At 46.9% G+C, this 25,362-nt stretch overlaps 1 protein-coding gene across 11 annotated transcripts in view; it reads right to left on the bottom strand.

The window, feature by feature from the left end:
* Positions 1-7,188: 7,188 nt before the first annotated feature.
* Positions 7,189-25,362, bottom strand: part of HSD3B7 (hydroxy-delta-5-steroid dehydrogenase, 3 beta- and steroid delta-isomerase 7) — a 121,163-nt gene continuing 102,989 nt past the window's right edge. For 10 of the 11 annotated variants that reach the window (XM_058183501.1, XM_058183506.1, XM_058183504.1 and 7 more), the window contains one exon: positions 22,514-23,737. In XM_058183501.1, the coding sequence (XP_058039484.1) occupies positions 23,313-23,737 (425 nt within the window). In that variant the 3' untranslated portion in view covers positions 22,514-23,312. Of the gene's footprint in view, positions 7,341-22,513; positions 23,738-25,362 lie in introns of those variants that run through there. The other variant, XM_058183509.1, reaches the window with a different exon arrangement.

Genomic DNA, 25,362 nt, shown 5'->3' with positions numbered 1-25,362 from the left:
CCAAGTAGATTCAGATAATGGGTATCCCTTCCAGTGGACTAAGTATTGTAATTGACCTCTGTAGAGTCTAGAGTCAAGAATTTTCTTGATTTCATAGTGGGTTTCACCTTGGATTATCAAGGGGGGTGGGGGAGCGGTAGGGTGAGGCCTTAGGCGGGATTGTCTAGCAGGTTTTAGTAAGCTGGTATGGAATACTGGGTGTATTCTTCCCAACATGCGTGGGAGTTTGAGTTGGACAGTAATGGGATTAATAATTTTTACAATGGGGAAAGGACCCAAAAATTTTGGACCGAATTTCCTGCTGGGTATTCTTAATCTTAGATACTTAGTAGACAAAAAGACTTGATCTCCAATGCGAAAAGGGGGTTGAAGGGAACGGTGTTTGTCAGCTTGGGCTTTGTAATTCCGAGCTGTCACAGCTAAAGCCTTTTTTGTATTTTCCCAACCTTTTTTTAATGAGTTCATCCAGTCCGTTAGGGAGAATGAAGTGGGGGGTTGTACGGGGAGTTCAGGCATTGGAACGAAGTCCATGCCGCTGGTTACTTGAAAAGGGGTTAACCCCGTGCTGGTGTGTACCGCATTATTATATGCAACCTCTGCAAATGGTAACAAGTCGGACCAGTTTTCTTGTTGGTAATTCACATAACATCGTATGTATTGTTCCACCATGGCATTAAGTTTTTCAGCCGCTCCGTTAGTTTCTGGATGGAAACCAGAACTAAGTCCTTGAGACGACCCAATGGACCGTAGGAACTCTCTCCAGAACTTGGCTGTGAATTGAACACCCCTGTCGGATATTATCCTTTTAGGAACTCCATGCAGCCTGTAGATGTGTTTGAGGAAGAGCTTTGCTAATTTTTTAGCCGATGGCAATCCGTTGCACGCAGTGAAATGGGCCTGTTTAGAGAACAAGTCCACTACGGTCCATATCACTGTATTTCCTCCACTAGGTGGGAGTTCAACAATAAAATCCATGGCAATCTCTTCCCATGGCCGGGTGGGTTCGGCTACGGGTTGTAGGAGTCCAGGGGGTTTCCCTGGTCTGGACTTCATGGTGGCGCAGGTAGCACAGCTCCTAACGTAGTCTTCAACATCTGATTTCATTTTCGGCCACCAGAATTGTCTTCTGGCCAAGTGGAGAGTTTTTAAAAATCCAAAGTGACCTCCTAGGCGAGAGTCGTGGCTTCTGTGTAGTATTGGCAACCGCATAGCGACGGGGACATAAATTTTGGTGCCCTTCCAGGGTATCCCATCCCTTAAGGTGAGGTCTGGCGAGTTATCCTTAAACCAAGCATCGTCAGTGAGTGCTGATTTTAAGTCTGCTAGCAGTTTATTTGGTGGGATGCTAGTAGTGTGGGGTGGTCGCGGTCGAGTGAGTACTTGGTTGGCTGGTTCGGTATCGGGGATCATCGCATGAATCACCTCTTCGTGTTGGCTGTCGAATTGTGGTTTCCTAGATAGAGCGTCAGCCAGTAGATTTTGGTCGCCTGGGATGTATTTGAGGGTGAAGTGGAGGCGTTTGAAAAACTGAGCCCATCGAACTTGTTTGGGAGAAAGCTTTCGGGGTTTTTTTAAGTATTCGAGGTTTTTGTGGTCAGTCCATACCTCGAATGGTTCTTTTGCCCCTTCAAGGAAGTGTCTCCAGGAGAGGAGTGCCCAACGTACCGCAAAGGCTTCCTTTTCCCAAACTGCCCACCCGCGTTCAGTGTCCGTCAATTTTTTAGACACGTATGCGCAGGGCATAAGGTTGTTCTCGGTATCCCGTTGTAATAAGACAGCGGCTATTGCTACATCACTTGCATCAGCTTGGACCACAAAAGGTTTATTTGGATCTGGGTGTTGAAGAATTGGTTCCATCGAGAAAAGGCGTTTTAGATGTTCAAAGGAACGTTGGCAGTCCATCGTCCAAGGGAGCGGTTGGTTAGGTTTGGGTTTGGTGGGTGATGGCCCAGTTTTTAGTAAATCTGTCAATGGTAGAGCTACCTCTGCGAAAGAAGGAATGAATTTGCGGTAAAAATTTGCGAATCCCAAGAAACTTTGAAGTTGCTTACGTGTGCGTGGCGGTTGCCAATCCAGCACTGCTTTTACTTTGCCCGGGTCCATTTCGATACCTTTGTTCGATATCCGGTAACCTAGGTAGTCCAGGGATTCCTTATGGAATTCGCATTTGGAAAGTTTGACATATAGCTTGGCGGCTAGGAGCTTTTTAAGAACTTGTCTGACCAATTTGATGTGTTGTTCCATATTGTCTGAGTAGATAAGAATGTCATCTAAGTAGACAAGAACCCCATTGTAGAGATGGGGGTGCAGGGTTTCATTAATTAGTTGCATAAAAACAGCTGGAGCCCCTTGGAGGCCAAAGGGCATGACACGGTATTGGAAACTACCCAAGGGGCAATTGAAAGCCGTCTTCCATTCATCACCTTCCTTGATACGGACACGGTAATAGGCTTCCCTTAAATCCAATCTGGTGAAAATTTTTCCTTTTGATAGGTGGTTCAGCAAGTCGTGCATAAGTGGCAACGGGTAGGTGTTCTGTATGCAAATCGCATTGATATTTTTGAAGTCAATACATAATCTAAGCGAACCATCTTTCTTTTGTTTAAATAGCACAGGCGCAGCTACAGGTGATTTTGCTGGTTCAATGAACCCTCTGGCTAGGTTAGTGTCAACGTATTTTCTTAGTTCAGACATTTCTGCTGGCGTCATTGAGTACATTTTGGGTTTTGGTAATTTTGCCCCTGGGTGTAATTCAATTGCGCAATCAGTTTGCCGGTGGGGGGGTAAGAGGTTACATTCATCCTCGCTAAAAACATCCGATAAATCCATGTATGCTTTAGGGATGCGGGGTTCTTTAGGAGATGGCTTGGACATGGTGGTTGTTGGTTCCATCTGGTGGTCATTTTGGGTAAGGTTTTTCTTCGTTGGCGGGGGGGGAATTTGGTCTAAGGGTCCGAAGGTCCATATAATTTTCCTGAATCCATCCTCCCATTTAATTGTGGGTTCCCATTTGTCCAACCAAGCTAAACCCAGGATGATGGATTCTGACATTTTAGGAATTACTATGAATCTTATCAGTTCATGATCGGCACCAATTTCTAAGCGAACCAGTTGTGTGACTCGGGTTGCTGGAACGCCACCAATCAAGGTTCCATCTACCTGGTGGAATTTAATTGGGTGCTTCAAGGGAAATGTTTTTATACGGAGTTGGGCGACTGTGGAGGTTGAAATCAGGCATCTGGTGCATCCTGTGTCCACAATAGCGTCTAAAAGTTTTTTGGGCCCTCTCCCTGGAATTATTAAGTTTACTTTGATGGCAAAAGGAGGAATAGGTGCACTAACCATTGGGTCGTTTTTTGGTTGGGTTGAGTCGTCGGCAGGCGAATTGGATGATGGAGGGTCAGTGAGGAGGTTTGTGGATTGCCTCGCGAAGCGACTGGTATTAGGATTCTTTCGAGGGGGGTTGCGTGGTCGGGTAGCAGTTGGTGGTCGATACTGTGGGAGGGGTGTTGGGGCTAGGCAAACTGACGCCCGATGACCTAGTTTGCCACAACGGTAGCATTTGATTATTGTTGAAGGTTGAAAGGTGGAGGGTGTGGTTGGTTTGGAGGGGGAGGATCTTGTAGGTGGTCTTTGTGAAGCTGCAGTTGGTGATTGGCTTTGGAGGGGGTTGAATTCTCTGTCCAGAGCAATGGACACGTTGTACCAGGCATTCAGTTGTTCTGGGATTCCTCTGGTGGAGCAGGCTTTTCTGATGTTTTGATCAATGGCGTCTTTGAAGTAATGAAGAACAATGGCTTCTGGCCAATGTCTAAGATTACCAGCAACTCTTCTGAAATCCCATACAAATTGTTTGAGTGGCTTGTTACCTTGTTTCATTGTTTTTAAGGTGGTTTCACATTCTGCAGTTAGGTCATTATCTTGAAACCGGTTGCGAAGCAGTGTCATAAATTCGTGAACATTATTCAGTTCTGGTGCATGTTCATTGTATAGCTGTGCTATCCACTCTGAAGCTAGCCCCACATTCATTCCATCTGAGATGGCGTTGATTAGGCTTCTTTCTGATGGGTATAGATGTGTATATTGTTCAGCGTAAGCCTCAATTCTGCTGAGAAAGTAAGCCAGGTGGTGTGGATTCCCAACAAAGGTTGGTTTGAAAGGGGGAGGGGTTGGTGGGGGGGTTCAGGGGGGTTTAGCTGGCCTGCTTGTTGCTGGAGAGGGTATTGCGGGGGTGGGGCCGCTGCTGTTGTGGCTGGCTGTTGGCCTGCAAAGGGGGGTGGAATTCCCCCTGGTTGCTGGGAAGGAAATCCTTGAAACGCTTCAGCAGTTGAAACAAGGCTCACAGGAAAGGGAGGGGCGGAACTAGCTGGTTGCCATTGATACTGAATCCACCCTTGTCCCGGATAAAAAGCCCACCCAGGTGGGATAGAAGCTGCTGGCGGCAGCGTAGGCCTCTGCTGGCGGGAAAGATCAATTGGAGGAGGGAGGTGCGATCCCCCCCAAGCTTCTGGTGCTGCTTGAATTTCCTGCCATTTGAAGGAGGGAGGGGGGGTTCTCCTGCGTTCATCGGAACGGCTTCGAGCTTCAGTAATTTGTCTCTCTCTGGTAGGAGGGAAGGTGAATCTAGGCTGAGCCAAAGGCTCTCGAGGTCTCACCTCCAGCCGCTCAAAAGTTTCAGGGAGGTCTAATAGAGACTGGGATTTCAGGGGGTTTCTCAGGTCCCATTCCAGGGACTCTCCCGATTCTCCAGGTCTTATTGCCCTCCAGTGAGGTTGAGAAGAGGGAGGGGGCTCTCCATTCCCCCCCGGGGAAATGTTTTCTCCCAACTGGCAGCTCACCCATGAATCAGAGTCCTTGGGGCGTGCTCCAAACGGACAAGCAGGTTTTTCCTTTTCGGGGCTTCGGGTCCTGTCGTCAGATGGGAAATAGGCGATTTCTACTAAATTGTTAGAATCCAGTTTCGTGGCTCCTTCTACGCTTTCAATTTGCTGCTTTTCCATCTTCACTGGGTCTTTGCACCGCTGTGGAGGTTGCGGAGACTGGGGCCCAGCACCCCTCTGAGAGGAGGAGAGGGTACCGTTAGCAAAAGAAAGTTTTGTGGAGTTTTGGGAATAATGTCAAGGTTCCAGAAATACCTCTTCTGCGTTCAGAAAAAAGACTCAGAAGCATTCTTTCTTTTTCTCAGAGTCCTTTACTAGCATGAGGAGACTGGCACACGATGAGTGCAATTCCCAAAACTGAAGTTCCGGATTCGTTTCCCCAGTTATACAAACCCCAATAGTCCCACCCCCCTGACCCCTCGGATGATCACACGGTCCCACGTTCTTCCAGTTCATTCGAGTAACTTCTTGCCACTCTTCCTGCAGACGTGAACGCCATCCGACCTTGACCCGTTGAAGAATGCTACCCTATCCCTCAACCCCCCCTCCTCCCCTCAGGATAAAAATGTGGCAGCGTCTGGAAACCTAAAGTTAAATATGGTTTCCAGGCCTGACATAGGGAAGAGTGTGTCCAGGTCACAATGGCCTTCCCATCCTGGCCTCTGTGTCCTGAGAGTTCTTTCCCCAAAGCTCCATAAAAATGGATTCTCTGACCAGGTCCTTCAGAGGCTCCCAAATTATAAGAGAAGATAGAACATAGAATCATGTTGGATTGGAAGGGACCTTGGAGCTCCTCTAATCTAACTCTCTGCTCAAGGAGGAGATCCTATACTGTTCCTGAAAATGGCCGTCCAGTCTCATCTTGAAAAATCGCTGGTGATGGAGCAACCACAACTTCTGGTGATGGTGATGGAGCAACCACAACTTCTGGAGACAAGCCGTTTGACTGATTAATTGTACTCACTGTCAGGAAATTTCTCCTTCATTTTAGGTTGGCTCTATCTTTAATCATCTTCCACCTGTTGCTTCTTGCCCTGTCCTCAGGTGCTTTGGACAATATTTTGACTCCCTTTTCTTTGTGATAGCCCTTCAAGTACTGGAAGCCTCCTATTATATCACTCCTAGACCTTTCTGGTTTCATTAAGGCAGTATAAAGCAGTACTATCACTTCACATGACTTTGAAATTATCCCTCTGTGGATGCAACCTAGGACTGCATTAGCTTTTTGGGCAGCTGCAGCACATTTCTGGCTCATACTGAAGTGGTGGTCTACCAGGACACCTAGATACCTCACACAATTGCTGCTGCTGAGCCAGGTACCACCTATTCTATATCTGTGTATTTTTTTTTCTTGCCCATGTATTCGACCTTATATTTTTCACCACTGAATTGCATTTTGTTGGATGGGGCCCAGAGTTCAAGTCGTTGTCAATGTGTCAGATGAGGCAAAGATTGCCCTTAGCACACCATTCCCCCTTCCTATTCTGTGAATAACAGAGTTGGAAGGGACTTTGGAGGTCTTCTAGTCCAATCCCCTGTTCAAGCAGGAGACCCTATACCATTCCAGACAAGTGGCTAACCAGTCTCTTCTTAAAAGCCCCCAGCACCCACAACTTCTGAAGGCAAGCCATTCCACTGATCAATTATTCTCACGATTGAGAAATTCTCCTTTGTTCTAGGTTTGTTCTCTCCTTGATAAATTTCCATCTATTGCTTCTTGTCATTTGTTTAGGTGCTTTGGGAAATTGTTCCTCTCTTATCTGTGGCAGCCCATCAGATATTGGAACACCACTATCATATCAGCCCTAATCCTTCTTTTCTCTAGACTAGACTAACCCAATTCATGCATCCATTCATGTTTGACTTCCAGTCCCCTAATCCTCTTCATTGCTCTTTTCTGCACTCTTTCCAGAAAAGTGCAACAAAGAGCAGTCAGAAGAGAACGTCAATTACTATTAGAAAAACAGCTGGGACTGGTCAATGGCGTGGCCTCATTCAACTGGCCATTCTCGGACATCCATCCGATTCAGAATTAGATGAGTTATTTTGTAACCAGAAAGCCATAAAATGACCTTCCAGCTTGTGAAATAGCCCCCAGATTATTGGAAAAGAGAAAACTCCCAGAAATGTCTTTTCCAGCAAGGGAAAAAAAGAAAATTGGTATATTGTAATAACTCAAATAATACTGGCTGCCCTTTGGGGATGAACAAAGCCAGCAGTTGAAGTCAGCTACCTCACTTCGGCAGCTGGTAGAGCTGGATTTCTCTGCAGTGCCCTGAAGTGAGGGAAATGGACAAGGTCTTGGAAAACAGGATGTTTGTACTACAGTTGAAAGAAGGAAAACAAAATTAAAATGGAAAATACAGACAACAGGATTTATGGCATCAGAAAAAAGAATTGTCACAGACCTTTCTTGCATCTGAAAATCATTCACCATAAGATCTCAATTTTTTTTGCCTGCTGAAAAAAATATAAAAATTAGAGAGCTTGTGAGTTCAGAAATCAAGTTGGATTATCAATTTATGGAATCACAAGGTTTGTGCTATTTATGGGCATCCTGCTTTACATTTAGAAAAATGTAGAAACCTTTTCCTTTTCTCCAGGGAATTTTGGCAGATAACATTCTAGGAGAAAGCGTACCTAAGATTTGTTAAGATAAATCACTACACCCTCCCACAGTTCCTAATTTCCAGAACATTTTAGTGCAACATGTCCCAATTAAAGCCAAGGCATGCTTCTAAAAACTCCATTCTGTGTTGGTTATTATGTATTATTTACCACATGATGAGAACATAACAAAGAGAAGTAAACATCAATTGTGTTGTAAATGTTGTACCTTGATGAACGTATCTTTTCTTTTATGTACACTGAGAGCATATGCACCAAGACAAATTCCTTGTGTGTCCAATCACACTTGGCCAATAAAAAATTCTATTCTATTCTATTCTATTCTATTCTATTCTATTCTATTCTATTCTATTCTATTCTATTCTATTCTATTCTAAACACATGCACACAATTCGCGTAGTTATATACAAAGCTATAGGGGTATGGAAGTGGCCTCATAACTGGATGTCCAGTTCAGTCATCCAGACGGTCCTCTCTGGCCTTGCTTCATGCAGATATTTTAGGGAATCAGACATCATGGGCAGTCTTGCACAATATGTTTAATAGTTTGCATATCAGCACCACAGTCACAGCAGAGGGAATCTTTTCAGCCACATTAATTCAGGGCAGAGGCAATTCTTCCAGTTTCACATCTAATTCAGTTTCATCCAGACAGAGCAAGGCAGGTTTAAATTGGCTGGTTTGATACAGGGATCACTAATAGCCAAGCCACAACAAGGTAACTTGGACCATTCTTCTCTCCAAGCATTCTTAGGGGTCATTATTCACCTTGAATGGTATGTCCAGTTCTGGGCATATGACATTAAAGAAGGAATCAGGCATTCTGGAACAGCTTCAGAGAATGCTAAAAGAAAATACCAGCCTAGAAAATGTTACAGAGATTGAAGAATCTGGAAAATGCTGAATTTTGAAAAAATAAATAAATCCAGGGCAGTGGACATTCCAAATACATGAAACATGTTTCACAGAAGACAAAACCTCTGTCTTTCCAGAGTTCAAGAGTTGGAACAATTAATATAAGTTACAGAAAACACCTTCGAACTAAATGCTTGGAAATATTTTTTTTAATAAGATATGTTCAATGGTAAGATGTGTTCAATCAGAGGCTGGATAATCACCTGTGGGAGATGCTTTAATTAAGATTCCTGCATGAAGAACATGGTTGACTTTCATGGCCTCCCACATCTATATTTCTGAAAACTTACCTTTAATTTGTGCTTTGAGGTGTTGTGCAAACATTCAACTAACCCATCACATTTGAACCTAGCAGGTGTGGTTATGTCCTGATTTATGGAAACTCAGCACAAATAATGGGTTAGGGCAACTGGTAAACAAGACACTAGTGTTTATTTAAACCCAGTGGACAACGAATTCTGAGATTTTGGCTTGGAGGCCTTTTGACCTCTGTAAACCCAGAAAGAGTTCTGGCTTTTTCTTTCTCCTAAACCTTACAAAATTATTATTCCTAGAACTGCTCAGACATGCAGATCTCTCTTTTGGCAGCTATTGCAGGAATGGCCTCCCAAATTCTGTATTGTTTGTGGTCAGATATATTTTTATTTTGAAATACTCCCCCCTCTGACTCACAGGGCAAAGAGAGGCCAAGGACACAGCCACCCTCGAGTTCTAAAGCTTGACCAAATGTTAGAATGATTGTTTGCTTCTTTCACAACTAGCAGTGATGTAGGGATTTAATGGTGCCTTTGATTTTTATCATCTTTTTATTTACAAGTTCAAGGCAGTGTATGTGAGATAGCCAGGGCAGGACCAAGAGAGATTGCCCCAAAGTAACAGAATAACAGAATAATAGAGTTGGAAGGAGCCGTGGAGGTCTTCTAGGCTAACCCTTTGTTTTGCAGATTATCAAGCAGGAAACCAGTGTCATTTCAGACAAATGGTTGTCCAGTCCCTTCTTAAAAGTCTCCAGTGTTGGAGCATCCACACTTCTGGAAGCAAGCAGTCCCACAGATTGTTCTTCCTGTTGGGAAATTTCTCCTTAGTTCTAAATTGGGTCTCTCTCTGATTAGTTTTCATCCATAGCTTTTTGTTCTGCCTTCAAGAGCAGGACAAGAATCAATGGATGGAATTAATCAAGGGGGGAAACAACCTACAACTAAGGAGAAATTTCCTGACAGTTAGAACAATTAATCAGTGGAACAACTTGCCTTCAGAAGTTGTGAATGCTCCAACACTGGAAATTTTTAAAAAGAGATTGAACAACATTTATCTGAAATTGGGTGGATCCAGGTGAGAGGTCGGAGAGCTGTCTTGTTGAGACTGTTTGGGATGAGTTTGACCCTGTGGCTCCCGAGGACATGGACAGGTTATTGGGGATGTTAAATGCCACCACATGTTTACTGGACCCGTGCCCCTCCTGGTTGGTGCTGGCCACACAGGAGGTGACACGAGGCTGGCTCCAGGGGATTACGAATGCTTCTTTGCTGGAGGGGGTCTTCCCTGCTGCCTTGAAAGAGGCGGTGGTGAGACCTCTCCTCAAGAAGCCCTCCCTGGACCCAGCTGTTTTAGGTAATTATCGTCTGGTCTCCAACCTTCACTTTGTGGCGACAGTTGTAGAGAGTGTGATGGCACGTCAGTTACCCCAGTACCTGGATGAAACTGTCTATCTAGATCCCTTCCAGTCCGGCTTTCGGCCCGGATACAGCACGGAGACGGCATTGGTCACGTTGGTTGATGATCTCTGGAGGGCCAGGGATAGGGGCTGTTCCTCTGCCTTGGTCCTATTAGACCTCTCAGCGGCTTTTGATACCATCGACCATGGTATCCTGCTGCACCGGTTGGAGGGATTGGGAGTGGGAGGCACCGTTTATCGGTGGTTCTCCTCCTATCTCTCTGACCGGTCGCAGACGGTGTTGACGGGAGGGCAGAGGTCGACTCCGAAGCACCTCACTTGTGGGGTGCCGCAGGGGTTGATTCTCTCGCCTCTCCTATTCAACATCTATATGAAGCCGCTGGGTGAGATCATCAGTGGTTTCGGTGTGAGTTACCAACTGTACGCTGATGATACTCAGCTGTACTTTTCCACACCGGGCCAACCCAACGAAGCTGTCGAAGTGCTGTCCCGGTGCCTGGAGGCCGTACAGGTCTGGATGGGGAGAAACAGGCTCGAGCTCAATCCCTCCAAGACAGAGTGGCTGTGGATGCCGGCACCTTGGTACAGTCAGCTGCAATTGCGGCTGACTGTTGGGGGCGAGTCATTGGCCCCAATGGAAAGGGTGCGCAACTTGGGTGTTCTCCTGGATGGACGGCTGTCTTTTGAAGACCATTTGACGGCCGTCTCCAGGAGAGCCTTTTACCAGGTTCACCTGGTTCGCCAGTTGCGCTCCTTCCTGGACCGGGATGCCCTATGAACGGTCACTCATGCTCTCATGACATCTCGCCTGGATTACTGCAATGGTCTCTACATGGGGCTTCCCTTGAGGAGCACCCGGAGGCTCCAGTTAGTCCAGAATGCGGCTGCGCGGGTGATAGAGGGAGCTCCTCGTGGCTCCCATGTGACACCACTCCTGCGCAGACTGCACTGGCTGCCTGTGGCCTTCCGGGTGCACTTCAAGGTTTTGGTAACCATCTTCAAAGCGCTCCATGGCTTAGGGCCGGGCTACTTACGGGACTGTCTACTGCCACCGATTGCCTCCCACCGACCCGTGCGCTCTCACACGGAGGGACTCCTTAGGGTGCCGTCCGCCAGGCAGTGCCGACTGGCGACACCCAGGGGAAGGGCCTTCTCTGTGGGGGCTCCCACCCTCTGGAATGAACTTCCCCCAGGACTCCGTCAACTTCCTGACCTTCGAACCTTCCGCCGCGAGCTTAAAACACATCTATTTATCTGTGCAGGACTGGACTAGAATTTTAATTTTAAATTTAATTTTAATGGGGTTTTTACCATTTTAATTGTAATTTTAAATTTTGGCCTATTTAAATAAGTTTTTTAATTTAGTGTTTTATCTTGTATTATATTTGTATTTTTATCGGACTGTAAACCGCCCTGAGTCCTTCGGGAGATAGGGCGGTATAAAAATTTGATTAAATAAATAAATAAAATTAAAATGGTATAGAGTTTCCTGCCTGAGCAGGGGGTTGGACTAGAAGACCTCCAAAGTCCCTTCCAACAAAGTTATTTTATTCTAATCTAGTCTAGTGCTGAAGTACCTGAGATTGAGAAAAACTGCTGCAAAGGTTGACCTCTTGATGTTACAGACATACATCAGTGTGTGTAAAATATTTTCAACATGTATGTATTATGGCGGGAGAATAAAGTCTCCATTATGTATATGATGTTTGCATGCTTGCACGTACACTGATTATATTACCTTGTGGTTTGTATATACATTGAGAGCTTACACACCAGAGACAAATTCCTTGTGTGTCCAATCACACTTGATCAATAAAGTATTTTGTTCTGTTCTCTTCTGTTTGCTGGCTGTTCACACAACTCCACAAGTTCAGAACTTTTTTTTTAAACTGAAACCCCAGATTTTCAAAAAAAAAATCTCTCTTTTTCCAGATTCTCTTCACTTTCTCCACAGGTTCTTTGCAGATTATCAGCCTAATTTAATTCCCAAACTTTGTCGCCAACCAATTATCCTTAAACACAATTTACCTTTGGGTTGTTCCTCGGAACTGAATTTTTTGCAAGTTTTTGACAAGCTTGTCTGAGTCAGTTGGCACGGAGCTGGAGAATAACGGAGCTGGAGAATATATGCCTCAATCTCGTTTGCTTGTTGTTGCACAGGAATGCAGCTCCAAGGAGATGGCCTTTGTTTGGTTTTTTTACCATTACAATTGGGTTGGTAGTTTGTATCTTGTTAATATGGGAGTAGCTGGGAGGTAGAAAGATCGCATCATCTTATGCCTGGAACAGCACAAACCCCTGGGACTGAGCAGCAATAAAACTCCATAGTTTTATTCAAAGTTCATTTAAAATTCAAGGAAGCCTTTGCTGACTTGTACACAGTGGTGGGATTCAGCCGGTTCAGGCCAGTTTGGGTGAACTAGTTGTTAAATTGCTGTCCCTTCCCCTTCCCACCTTCCAGAGTCCCCATGCACCTCGTTTTGACTCCCAGGTAAGTGCAGGCCCAAAATGAGGCGTGGAGGGTGCAGGAGGCTGAATGATGCCTGTCACACACCCCTGGCCACACCCACCCAACCAGTCGTTAGAGCGGAGAACCGGTTGTTAAATTATTTGAATGAAACCACTTGTACAGGTAGTCCTTCAACATAAAACAGTTCATTTAGTGACTGTTCAAACTTAAAACAACACTGCAAAGAATGATTTATGACTGTTTTTCCACACTTATGACCTTTGCAGCAGCCGCATGGTTGTATGCTCAGAATTCAGACACTTGGCAACTGACTCGTATTTATGACCTTAGTTTGCAGTGTCCCTTAGTTTACAATCACTTTTTGCGACCTTCTGACCAGCAAAGTCGATGGGGAAGCCAGATTCACTGAACAACTAGGCTACTAACTTAACAACCGCAGTGATTCACTTAACAATGGTGGCAAGGAAGGTTGTAAAATGAGACAAAGCTCACTTCACAAATGTCTCACTTAGAAACATAAATTTCAGACTCAGTTGTGGTCATAAGTTGAGGACTACCTGTATAGCTTGCCTAGTATCCCACAGCTACTGTCACTCTGATTGGTGCATGCCAACCTTCCTCATTTATCAGATGGAAGACTCAAATGTAGGAAGTTGCCACTGGCACTTACGTAATATCTGCTCAACACTGATTCCAAATGGAAAGCCAAATAGAGTGTTGAATGTCCAGTCATAAGAAGATATATAAATGACCCTATGAAAAGGTGCCAGGCTTTGAACTACCACGCCAGCAATAAATAATCCTGGATAGGATTCATACCAGGGGTGAAATCCAAAATTTTTCCCTACCAATTCTGTGGGCGTGGCTTGATGGGCGTGGCAAGGGAAGGATACTCAAAATCTCCATTTCCTCCCCTCCTGAGGGAAGGATACTGCAAACTCTCCATTCCCACCCCACTCGGGGGCCAGTCAGAGGTGGTATTTGCCGGTTCTCCGAACTACTCAAAATTTCCGCTACCGGTTCTCCAGAACCTGTCAGAATCTGCTGGATTTCACCCCTGATTCACACCTCATACAGCATCTGCTGGGAGTCTCCATATGAATGGAGCATAGTATCCTCCCCTCAGTATGACTGTGGGATCCCACATCAAACTGTAGATTACATCATGACCATCTGTAAGCTGAGGGCATATACCGATCCAATATCTGATTATTTTTCGTATAAATGACGCTGAGCTTTAATAGTTATATGATAGACATTGGTATCTGAATATAGATCTTTTTTAACATTCATATTTTCTCTCGCCTCTTCTGTTCAACATCTATATGAAGCCGCTGGGTGAGATCATCCGTGGTTTTGGGGTGAGTTGTCATCTATACGCTGATGATACTCAGCTCTATATTTCCACCCCTAACCACCCCAACGAGGCTGTTGAAGTGATGTCCTAGTGCCTGGAGGCCGTACGGGTCTGGATGGGGAGGAACAGACTCAGACTCAATCCCACCAAGACCGAGTGGCTGTGGATGCCGGCGGCCCGGTACAGTCAGCTAATTCCATCGCTGACCATTGGGGGCGAGCTATTGGCCCCCACGGAAAGGGCTCGCAATCTGGGTGTCCTCCTGGATGTACGGCTGTCTTTAGAAGATCATATGACGGCCGTCGCCAGGGGAGCTTTTCATCAGGTTCGCCTGATATGCCAGTTACGCCCCTTTCTGGATCAGGCTTCCTTATGCACGGTTGCTCATGCCCTTGTTACATCCCGCCTGGACTACTGCAGTGCTGTTGTGTCTTGCCCGCTCTCACCGCAGCTGGGGTCTGCTTATCTGCTTCCAAACGCTGAAGAATGTCCTCCCGGCCCCAGCCCTGGCTCCATGCCCAGACAGGCTGAAGAAGAGCAAGTATCTCCAGCCCCCAGCTCTGGCTCCATGCCCAGGCAAACGGAGCAACTAGACCCCTCCCCCTCCTCCACAGCATGTGAGCCTGAGGAAGGTCAATTACCAACAGCTGCAATTGGAGTGACTCTCGCGTCAGAAGACTTGATAGGCGGAGGCAACAGAAGGAAGGGAGGGGCAGGCCTGGATAAGTGCTGAGTCATGGAGCCACACCCCATGGCCTATATAAAGGATCTGCTTTTTGGCATTCTCTGAGTCAGGCAAAGTCTAAACATATCTTGCTGAAGTCACTTTCTGGTCTCCTGCCTGCCCTGAGGACTTTGCTAGGACTTTGGCAGAGCTGCAGAGGCACACCTGATTCGGATTTCCCTGACCCGGCCGTCACCGGAGGAGTGGGACATGACAAGTGCTCTCTACATGGGGCTCCCCTTGAAGGGTACCCGGAGACTCCAACTGGTCCAGAATGCGGCTGCGCGGGTGATAGAGGGAGCACTTTATGGCTCCCGTGTAACACCCTCCTGCGCAGTCTGCACTGGCTCCCGGTGGTCTTCCGGGTTCACTTCAAGGTACTTGTTATCACCTTTAAAGCGCTCCATGGCTTAGGGCCGGGATATTTACGGGACCGCCTACTGCCACCAGTAGCCTCTCACCGACCAGTGCGCTCTCACAGAGAGGGCCTCCTCCGGATACCGTCAGCTAAAACAATGTCGGCTGGCGACCTCCAGGGGGAGGGCCTTCTCTGTGGGGGCTCCTACCCTCTGGAACGAGCTCCCTCTGGGGCTTCGTCAACTCCCCGACCTCAGGACCTTCCGCCGCGAGCTGAAGACGTTGTTTCGAAGAGCAGGACTAGCGTAAACATAGTTTTAAATTGGGGTTTTAAATCAGGGGTTTTAAACGGGGTTTTAAATTTGTATTTAAAAGTTTTAGGCCATCAATTGAATACGTTTTCTATTTTTAAGCTGTTTTATTATTTCATTTTCATTTCATTTATTAGATTTCTAGACCGCCCTTCTCCCGAAGGACTCAGGGCGGTGTACAGCCAAAATAAAACATAAACCATATACAATTAAAAATGAATTAAGAAATTTATTATACAGATGGCCGAGAAATTAAAATATTTAAAAATTTAAAAAAACCCAATTTAAAACATAGATAGAATTTAAAATTTAAATCTAGGCAATTTAAAAAGAAAAAGCCTTAAGCCAGCCCCGCGCGAATGAACAGATGTGTTTTCAATTCGTGGCGAAAGGTCCGAAGGTCAGGTATTTGGCGTAAACCAGGGGGAAGCTCGTTGCAGAGAGTAGGAGCTCCCACAGAGAAGGATCTTCCCCTGGGGGCCGCCAGCCGACATTGTTTGGCGGACGGCACCCTGAGAAGTCCCTCTCTGTGTGAGCGTACGGGTCGGTGGGAGGCATGGGGTAACAGCAGGCGGTCCCGTAAGTATCCAGGCCCCAAGCCATGGAGCGCTTTGAAGGTGGTAACCAAAACCTTGAAATGCACCCGAAAGGCAACAGGTAGCCAGTGCAGTCTGCGCAGGAGAAGTGTTACATGGGAGCTACGTGGAACTCCCTCTATCACCCGCGCAGCTGCGTTCTGGACCAACTGAAGCCTCCGAGTGCATCTCAAGGGGAGCCCCATGTAGAGAGCATTGCAATAATCCAGGCGAGAGGTAACGAGAGCATGAGTGACTGTGCATAAGGCATCCCGATCGAGGAAGGGACGCAACTGGCGAACCAGGCGAACCTGGTAAAAGGCTTTCCTGGAGACGGTCGTCAAATGATCTTCAAACGACAGCCGTGCATCCAGGAGAACACCCAAGTTGCGCACCCTTTCCCTTGGGGCCAATAACTTGCCCCCGACACTCAGCAGCGGCTGCAGCTGACTGTATCGGGGTGCCAGCATCCACAGCCACTCCGTCTTGGAGGGATTGAGCTTGAGCCTGTTCCTCCCCATCCAGACCCGTACGGCTTCCAAACACCAGGACAGCACTTCGACAGCTTCATTGGGGTGGCCCGGGGTGGAAAAGTACAGCTAAGTGTCATCAGCGTACAGCTGATATCTCACCCCGAAGCCACTGATGATCTCACCCAACGGCTTCATATAGATGTTGAACAGGAGGGGCGAAAGAATTGACCCCTGCGGCACCCCACAAGTAAGGTGCTCGCGGTCGACCTCTGCCCCCCTGTCAACACCGTCTGCGACCGGTCAGAGAGATAGGAGGAGAACCACCGATAAACGGTGCCTCCCACTCCCAACCCCCCCATCCGGCGCAGCAAGATACCATGGTCGATGGTATCAAAAGCCGCTGAGAGATCTAACAAGACCAGAGCATAGGAATAACCCCTGTTTCTGGCCCTCCAGAGATCATCCACCAACGCGACCAAAGCTGTCTCCGTGCTATATCCGGGTCGGAAGCCGAACTGGAACGGGTCTAGATAGACAGCTTCATCCAGGTATTGGAGTAGCTGCCACGCCACAGCACTCTCTACAACCTTCGCAATAAAGCAAAGGTTGGAGACTGGACGGTAATTACCTAAAATAGCTGGGACCAGGGAAGGCTTCTTGAGGAGGGGTCTCACCACCGCCTCCTTCAAGGTGGTAGGGAAAACCCCCTCCAACAGAGAAGCGTTGATAATCCCCTGGAGCCAGCCTCATGTCACTTCCTGTGAGGCCAGCACCAGCCAGGAAGGGCACGGGTCCAGTAAACATGTAGTGGCGTGCAGCCTCCCCAACAACCTGTCCACGTTCTCGGGGGCCACAGGGTCAAACTCATCCCAAACAATCTCCACAAGACGCGCCTCCGCCCTCTCATCCGGATCATCCCAATTTCGGTCCAAGCCATCCCGGAGCTGAACGATTTTGTCGTATAGATAACCACTAAACTCCTCGGCACATCCCTACAACGGGTCATCCCGCCCCTCCTGATGAAGGAGAGAGCGGGTCACCCGAAACAGGGCGGCCGGGTGGTTATCTGCCGACGCAATGAGGGTGGAAGCGTAGGAACGCTTCGCCTCCCTCATTGCCACTAGGTAGGTCTTAGAATAAGACCTAACCAGTGTTCGGTCAGCTTCGGAACGGCTGGACCTCCAAACACTCTCTAGGCGTCTTCTCCGGCGTTTCAGCTCCCTCAGCCCCTCGGAAAACCAGGGGGCCGGCCGAGATCTGCGCCAGGTCAGAGGCCGCAAGAGCACAACATGGTCCAAAGCTCCAGCCGCGGCCCGTTCCCAGGCCACAACTAGTTCTTCAGCCGTGCCGTGGGCCAGGTCCTCAGGAAACGGCCCAAGCTCCATCAGGGACCTCTCCGGGTCAATCAGGCGCCTGGGACGGAACCAATGTATTGGTTCCGTCTCCCTGCGGTGGTGGGTAGCGGTCCGAAAGTCCAGGCGAAGGAGAAAATGATCTGACCATGACACCAGTTTTGTTTCTAACACATCTAATTCCAGATCATTTAACCACTGTCCAGAGATATAAATTAGATCCAGTGTGCCTCCCCCAGTGTCCGTAGGGCCATCAATTACTTGAATCAGGTCCAAGGCCATCATGGAAGCCTGGAACTCCCGAGCCGCCGTCGATGACAAGCCGGTTGATGGCAGGTTAAAGTCCCCCATGACTATAAGTCTGGGGGTCTCAACCGCCACCCCGGCGAGCACCTCCAGCAACTTGGGCAGGGCTGTAGTCACGCAGCAAGGAGCCAGGTACGCGATCAACAAGCCCAACTGGTTCCTATGGCCCCACTTCACAAAGAGAGATTCACAGCCGGCAATCTGAGGTACAGTGGCTTCCCTCAGCTCTAGACTTTCCCTAATAACAACCGCTACCCCACCCCCACCCCTATCTTGGGCTCTCGGTTGATGAAATGCTCGGAAACCCGGAGGGCACAGCTCCACAAGGGGCACCCCCCCTCTGGACCCAACCAGGTCTCCGTAATGCCCATGAGGTCCGCGGCTTTCCCCTGAATAAGATCATAAATCAGGGGGGCCTTATTTACCACGGACCGAGCATTACATAACATCAACCGGTGACCCATGCTCTGAGGACCATGACCGCCCGGGGAACGGGTGAAGACTGAGGGGCCGGAGTGCAGGATCGCTTTGAGACAGCGAGCCCGTGCTCCCAACACTCAATATGGCCCCCCACTTCCGCCATATCTGCCTCTCCCACTTACCGTACAGATTGAACAACTCCCTACTCCTGTAACGAACCCCTCCCCCTCTGCCTTCGGACCAGATGGCGTAGTGCCGCGAACAAGCACGGGGGCTGGACCCCTCCCCGACGGGTTATTCCCCCCACCCGTCGTGTCCCTCCCCCCCCTTAAAAAACCCCTCTTTAAAAACCTATTTAAAAAACCCCCAAAATTCTTCTTCGCCTCATGCCATCTCTCTGGGTCCCAAGACCCTTCATTAAGGTAGGCTCTCGATAACCTGGAGGGCCATTCCTGCGAGGCGGGGGAACCTTGCAGTTGTAATAAATCAGTGGACGAATATCTCATGGAAGAATATCAATTTAGACAGCAAAAAGTGTACATCCCAGACTGGCATAGATGTTAAACAAATTCTGAAGTCCATCAAGACCCGTAGTAAGATGGTAAACAATGTGGGCAGATGCAGTCTCCCGTAGGCTACTAGCTTTCAAAATAGCCCCCGGGTCAGAGCCCCCATAAACATCGGGTCTTGGAAATGTAGACCACCATATTGTCTGCTTCACTCCTGTCCTCATCATAGACGGAGAAAGGGAGGCTAAAATGCAAACCCACAATCCGTCGAATTCCGGGGGACCAAAACCGTCCCGAGTCCAGATGATCCAGGAGACAACCAAAGGGACCGGGGGTCCGGCCAAGTCTAATGGCCTCCCCCTCAGGGGATGGTACAATAATATCCTCTTCAGTTGCCGACCGCCTAGATAGAAAAGCCTCCCTCGGAATCCCGGGTTAACTCCCTCCTGGGGAAGGGGCTCATGCTGCTCAGTGGTCAGATGGAACACCACACATCTCAGAACCGCCAATGTTGTCAATGCCGTCCGTGCCGCCGCCGTTCCTAAGGCCGCCATTAATACTGCTGGGCCCATGCTAAATTCATGCCCCAGCGTGCCGCCGTTGAAATAGGCCAGGCCGCCAATGTGCCGCTGATGGAGGACATGGCCAAAAATCATGCCGCTGATGACGATTGCGGCAGAGGCAAAGCCTGAACGAAAGTCAGCTAGAGGGGGGGGGAGAAATGGCCGATGTTCGGGCCCTTGAGAATTCCGACCTGAACAGCCCACCACGCCGCCGCTGATGTTACATGCGACTGGGAATCAAGGTAGGCCAGTCTGGAACGGCTTCCCCGCCCCAAAATGGCCACCGCCATCCGCTGCTCACTCAATGTGCCGCCGATGGAAAACGCGGCCAAAATCATGCCGCTGGTGACAATTGCGGCAGAGGCAAAAGCCTGTCCAAGAATCAGCTGGGCGGGGGGAGAAACAGCCGATGTTCGGGCCCTTGAAGATTCCGACCCGAACGGCCCATCACGCCGCCGTTGATGTTGCAAACGGCCGGGATCAGGTTAGGCCAGTCCGGAACGGCTTCCCCACCCGCTCACCCAGAAACTCCAGCCCCGCTCTCAGCAGCCGAGAACCCACTGAGGCCCAAAGACCTCGCTCTCGGTTGCTGGGATGATAGTCAACCCGGGATCGAAGTCCACGCAGCCCGGCGGGCGGCCAAACGGCATCTTGGCTGGAACGCCTAGCCGCTGTCGCCACGAAGATTAAATCGCCATCGCCATTACGCACATGCGCAGAAGAATTATATGTTTTCTGTTGTTTTTATTGGCTGTGAACCGCCCTGAGTCCTTCGGAAGAAGGGCGGTATACAAATATAATAAATAAATAAATATTTTATTGTGCTCTTTGATCTAGGTGAAATGTTAATATATATTGCAAGTCCATGTATGATATGCCATAAGCTAAATAAATATCACACAGCTTGGCTGGTTAAACCTAGCTTTGGTTTTGAAGAGGTACTAACATGGACAGATGAAATTCAGACAATGAATTTCCACCACCAGAGACCTGCACAGCTTCTTTTCTCCTTTGGCAGCAGGATCCATCGCAATTTCATTGTGACCTGGAATATCTTAGTTGATCTAGATCAGGGGTGTCAAACTCAAGGTGAGGTGCTTAGATCTGGCCCATGGGGTCACCCTGGAAACACCAAAGGATTGGCCCATGGTGCCTCTGCCAGTGAAAACGGCACTCGGAAGGGCCGCGGGCACCCCTCCCGAGTTCTGTTTTCACTGGTAAGAGGGTTGCAGAAGGCCATTACAGCTGAAAATGTAGCTTGCATTTATAGGGCCGCAGGCAGTCCTCCCAAACTCTATTTTTGCTGGCAGAACGCTCAGGCTGCCACAGGCACCCCCAACACGAGTGATGTCAAGCAGGCCATGCCCACCTTGGCCACGCCCACCCTGACCCCCCCCAAGGTCAAACACAACCTTGATGCAGCCCTCAATGAAATTGAGTTTGATACCTCTGATCTAGATTGTCAAGTCAAATGTGGCTTGCTACACTTGATTGTGGTCAGCTGGGCTCTTTCTGATTTGATCTGATCTGATCTGATCTGAATTGGTTCCCTGTTCCACCCATCAGTGTAGGATCTCAGCATCTGCTCAGCTTTGGACACTGTTTTCCCTTTTTCCAAAGAGTGACAAAGTTGTTTTATTTTCACCTTCTACTCAACTGTTTGTTAAACTATCCCTGATGGCAGGTTGCTGGCCATCATCTCAAATTCAGGGAATGTTCAAATGAACTTTTGCTTTGCCAAACATGTAACATTTGTCAAAATATGGAAGTTCCTTTAGGTCTTGGGCCTGTCTGGTTCTTGGAACTTAGAAGGAACTTCTCACTTTAGTGCCCAGTTCAGGTCTAGAAGGGGAGCTGCACATATATATCCAGAGCTGGATTCAAAAGGAGACTTAGTAGGCTTATACTGGGAAAGATCAAGAGGACAAAGTAACAGGCAAGCATGAAATTTGAACTGTAAGCCGCCCAGATTCCTTGATTAAGATGGGCAGCTATAGAAATTGAATAAATAAAATAAAGTGCTCTAGAACTTTGTATCAAGCAACTTGCTTTAAAAGGAGTAGGAGATTAGGGGATGATAGTTACAATCTGGAGGCTGTATTTAAATACTGGCTATCATAGGTTAAGCCATTCTGTGGAGTTCTTGTGCTTTACTGAGGCTCCTTAAGAAGCAAATGCAGCTGACATATGTGAATTCAGTCACTAAACCGCAGTTTAACTAGGCTTGTTTAATCAACAAACCATAGCCCACAACAAACTATGGCTTAGTGGCTTAAGGGGCTGTGGAGGGGAGCAGCACCTGTGTTCAGCACTTGGGATAATTTCAGGTTGCATCCAGGGCTCTCTTATAAGAGGTATAAAGTGAAAAGACGAACAATACTGCAGTTGCCTTGCTGTTTTTTTGAACTACCCATCCATAGCTATTCCCATGGAAATGAAACATGTAGCTTTCTTCATAGACAGAAGCCAAAAAACAGAGAAATTCATTGTTATGGAAGAAAGCTAAAAATAACTATAGATGATATACATGGTTTAAAAAAAAAACAACACTTCACGGCATCCAATCTTCAACAAAATAAATAAACTTGTAGGTGAAGCCCCAAAAGTGCTTTTTCAAGAGGCAACTGGACTTTATGGGTTTTCTTTGAAGACAATTCGCTTCTTATCCAAGCAGCTTCAGCTTTTCAGCTGAAAAAGCTTCTTGAATAAGAAGCCAAACATCTTCAAAGAAAAACCAGAAAGTCCAGTTGCCTCTTGAAAAAGCACGTTTGGGACAACCATGACCTGGATGACTGAGAATCTGCAGATTTCCAAGTGAAGGGCCTAAGTATTGGTTATACAGCAACAGATTTTACTCAAGGCCAATAATTCCCATTATCCACTGCTTCCAGCATGTCCCACTCAGATATGTCCCCTCAGGCTCTGTCTCGTGATCCACCATTTCCCTCTTCCTTAGTTTTTAAACTTCTCAAGACATCAGAAAAGATAACTCTAGCTCTCATGAGAATATATTTATTTGCTTGTTTAACTTAATTGTTGGCCATCAAGGAGGCTTTCCAGTCATACATTTCTATTGCACAAGTCATGTTAGATAATTGTGGCTTCTTAGTCTCCTTTCATACTTAAGAGTCTATCAGCTTACTCAGATAACTAGTGACTAGTTAGATTACATCAAAAACATGAACCTTACTGCACTTAGAGGTCATTGAGGTAGGAAGAAAAACATGGAACTGGTCTGTAGTGACATGGAATGGATCAACAATCCATCTTTCAAAGCTAAGGAATGGTAGAAGATGAGCTGGACATTACTGCCTTCCGGATAATCTTTGGAGCATGCAACACCAATAGACACACTGGTATAGAAGTAAGAAATTGATCCAGGTAGGTTGGAATGTGTGACATGATGGAATTATCATCAAAAGTCATTTGGGACTTTGGCTGGAAAAAAAAAGCCCTTGCCCAGTTGAGAATGAAACACTGATGCACTCAGCCAAAATCTAAAACATATTTCTTTGGTATTTGACATTTCCACCTGGGGAAACAGGGTCCACCCATTCTTGCAAAGCTGTAGGCCTGCTTCCAAAGGTCACCTAGGGGCAAAGGTAGCTACTGTACAAATATCTAATATCAACATATCAATACAAATATCTAACATCACTGTTTTAAACCAGTGAACATAAGGCCATAGTTTAATATTGTCCTGAGCTTAGCACATCTGAAATCCAGGAGCTTTCCAGTCCCCAACTGGGTTTCCTCTAAAGCATCACTCCATTCATGTTGACCTGTCTTGCTGGGACCTACTTCTCCACTTGCTTCTCTGCTGCGACCTCTTGGAGCCACCTGATTGTGCGATTCCGGCTCTCTTCCCAGGAGAAACAAGGTTTGTATCCAAAGTGTTTCAGGGCCTTGTCGGTCTTTACAGTGAAGGTAGTGCTGGCCACAACCAGGGTGTAGGGGTTGAGGATGGGGGCATACACACAGAAGGGCTTCAGGAGCCACTGCAGGATAGCATTGAGCAGAGCTATCAGATAAAGGACAAAGAACGGCAGCAGGGGATGGGACCCCAAGAGGCGGAAGCCACATGGCCTCAAGAACTCCATGTTAAAGTCCTCATAGCTCTTGTAAGGAGAGTTGTCATAGCAAAAATAAACTTGGCCCCCGATTGTTGAGGGGTCATCTTGGATTTTCTGAGCCACCAGGAGATGCATCCAAGCCACATTGCCTACAGAAGGGGCAAGTCAGGAGACCAGAAATATTACCAAGCGAGAGACATTTCACTAGCCAACAGTCACTTTTGTGAAAATACAGAGATAACACGGAGACACAATAATGCAACACTGTTTACTCAAGCCAACACAGCAGGGATAAGACCTCAAATGTATTTCTAAAATAGTGCTTCATACAATCTGCAAATTAAGTCTTAACACAAGATCCGATCACACAACACACTGAAATAGGGATTGTCTTTGCTTGTGCGTGTGTGGAAGTGTTTGTGCGTGTGTGTATACAGTTGTGTTTGGGTTGTTGCTGTTTTTTGAGAAATTTAGAATAATCAGTGGAATAACTTGCCTGCAGAAGTTGTGGAAGCTCCAAAACCGGAGGTTTTTAAGACGAGATTGGGCAACTATTTGTCTGGAGTGGCCTAGGGTCTCCTGCTTGAACACGGGGTTGGACTAGAAGACCTCCAAGGTCCCTTCCAACTCCATTATTCTGTTATTTCCCAGTTCATACTAGGGATGGGGATTTTGGGGAAAGGGTTAGGATAGGGTATCAAATTTGTGTCATCACGGTGTCATGTGACATATTGTGATCCCCCCCCCTTTGCTAAACAGGGCATGGCTGTGGCCAGCATGTGATGCATCCAGCCTGCAGGCTGCGAGTTTGACAGCCCTGGGTTAGGCCTTTTGGTTATACAGGAATGGAGATAGCAAATAAATCCAGCAGCTAAACTGAAGTAGTTTCCTTTTTTAAAAAAAATATTTTACAACATGAGTTTTCAAATTTCCTGTCCGAATCTCTGAGGAAGTCATAAGTAACTGATGTGGGCTACACACTTTAAAAAAATAATTGAAATCTGATCAGGCAGACAAAATGCAAACAATGTCATGACTCACTGCAAACTTTGCTCCTTTTTTTTCTTGCAAAAGGAAGGTGGTTGCTGGCTTGGAAAGTTTGAGAAATGCAACAAGAAATACTAAGGTATGAATTTGATTTTCATCTATCCTAAATAATCTAAACATTTTTAATTCATGGGGGAGAAAAGTTTGCATACATTCATTTTTTTCCTTTAAGGGCCCAGGGTATCCCAAATTTTGAGAACCTGAATAACATGTCAAATTAATATGAATCCATATCAGGCTTGTTTCTTGGGTTTGAAATTTATATCCAAGAGTTTTGACCACCAAATGGTAATTCTGAGATATACTTAAAAGCAGAGTAGGGCAATGGTTCTTAAGAAGTCTTAAGAAGAAATATAATATCTGCAGTTTAGGGTTGAATTGTGGGGTTCCTGGTGCTCTCTGAGCTTGGTTGTTTGCTTTCAGACATTTCATTACCTGATTAGATAATATCATCATTGCAAAGGAATGCAGAGTTTCCTCCCTGTTTATTTACAGGAGTTTGCCCTGCCAGTGTTAGTGGAGGTGTGACATCTGAGAAACAATCAAGTAGAAAATAGTACCCTAATCAAGGAACTACCAAGGAAAAAAAATACACACTACCAACAAAGGCAGGGAAAATTACTGCATATAAACAGGGAGCAAACTCCACCTTCCCTGGCATTGATGATATTACCTAGTAGGATAATGAAATGTCTGCAAGCAAACAGCCAAGCTCAGAGGGCACTAA

This window comes from Ahaetulla prasina, chromosome 4, assembly GCF_028640845.1.
Source record: "Ahaetulla prasina isolate Xishuangbanna chromosome 4, ASM2864084v1, whole genome shotgun sequence".
Taxonomy (NCBI): domain Eukaryota; kingdom Metazoa; phylum Chordata; class Lepidosauria; order Squamata; family Colubridae; genus Ahaetulla; species Ahaetulla prasina.
Note: the sequence above shows the minus strand (reverse complement) of the source record. Positions and strands in the feature narration are given on the sequence as shown.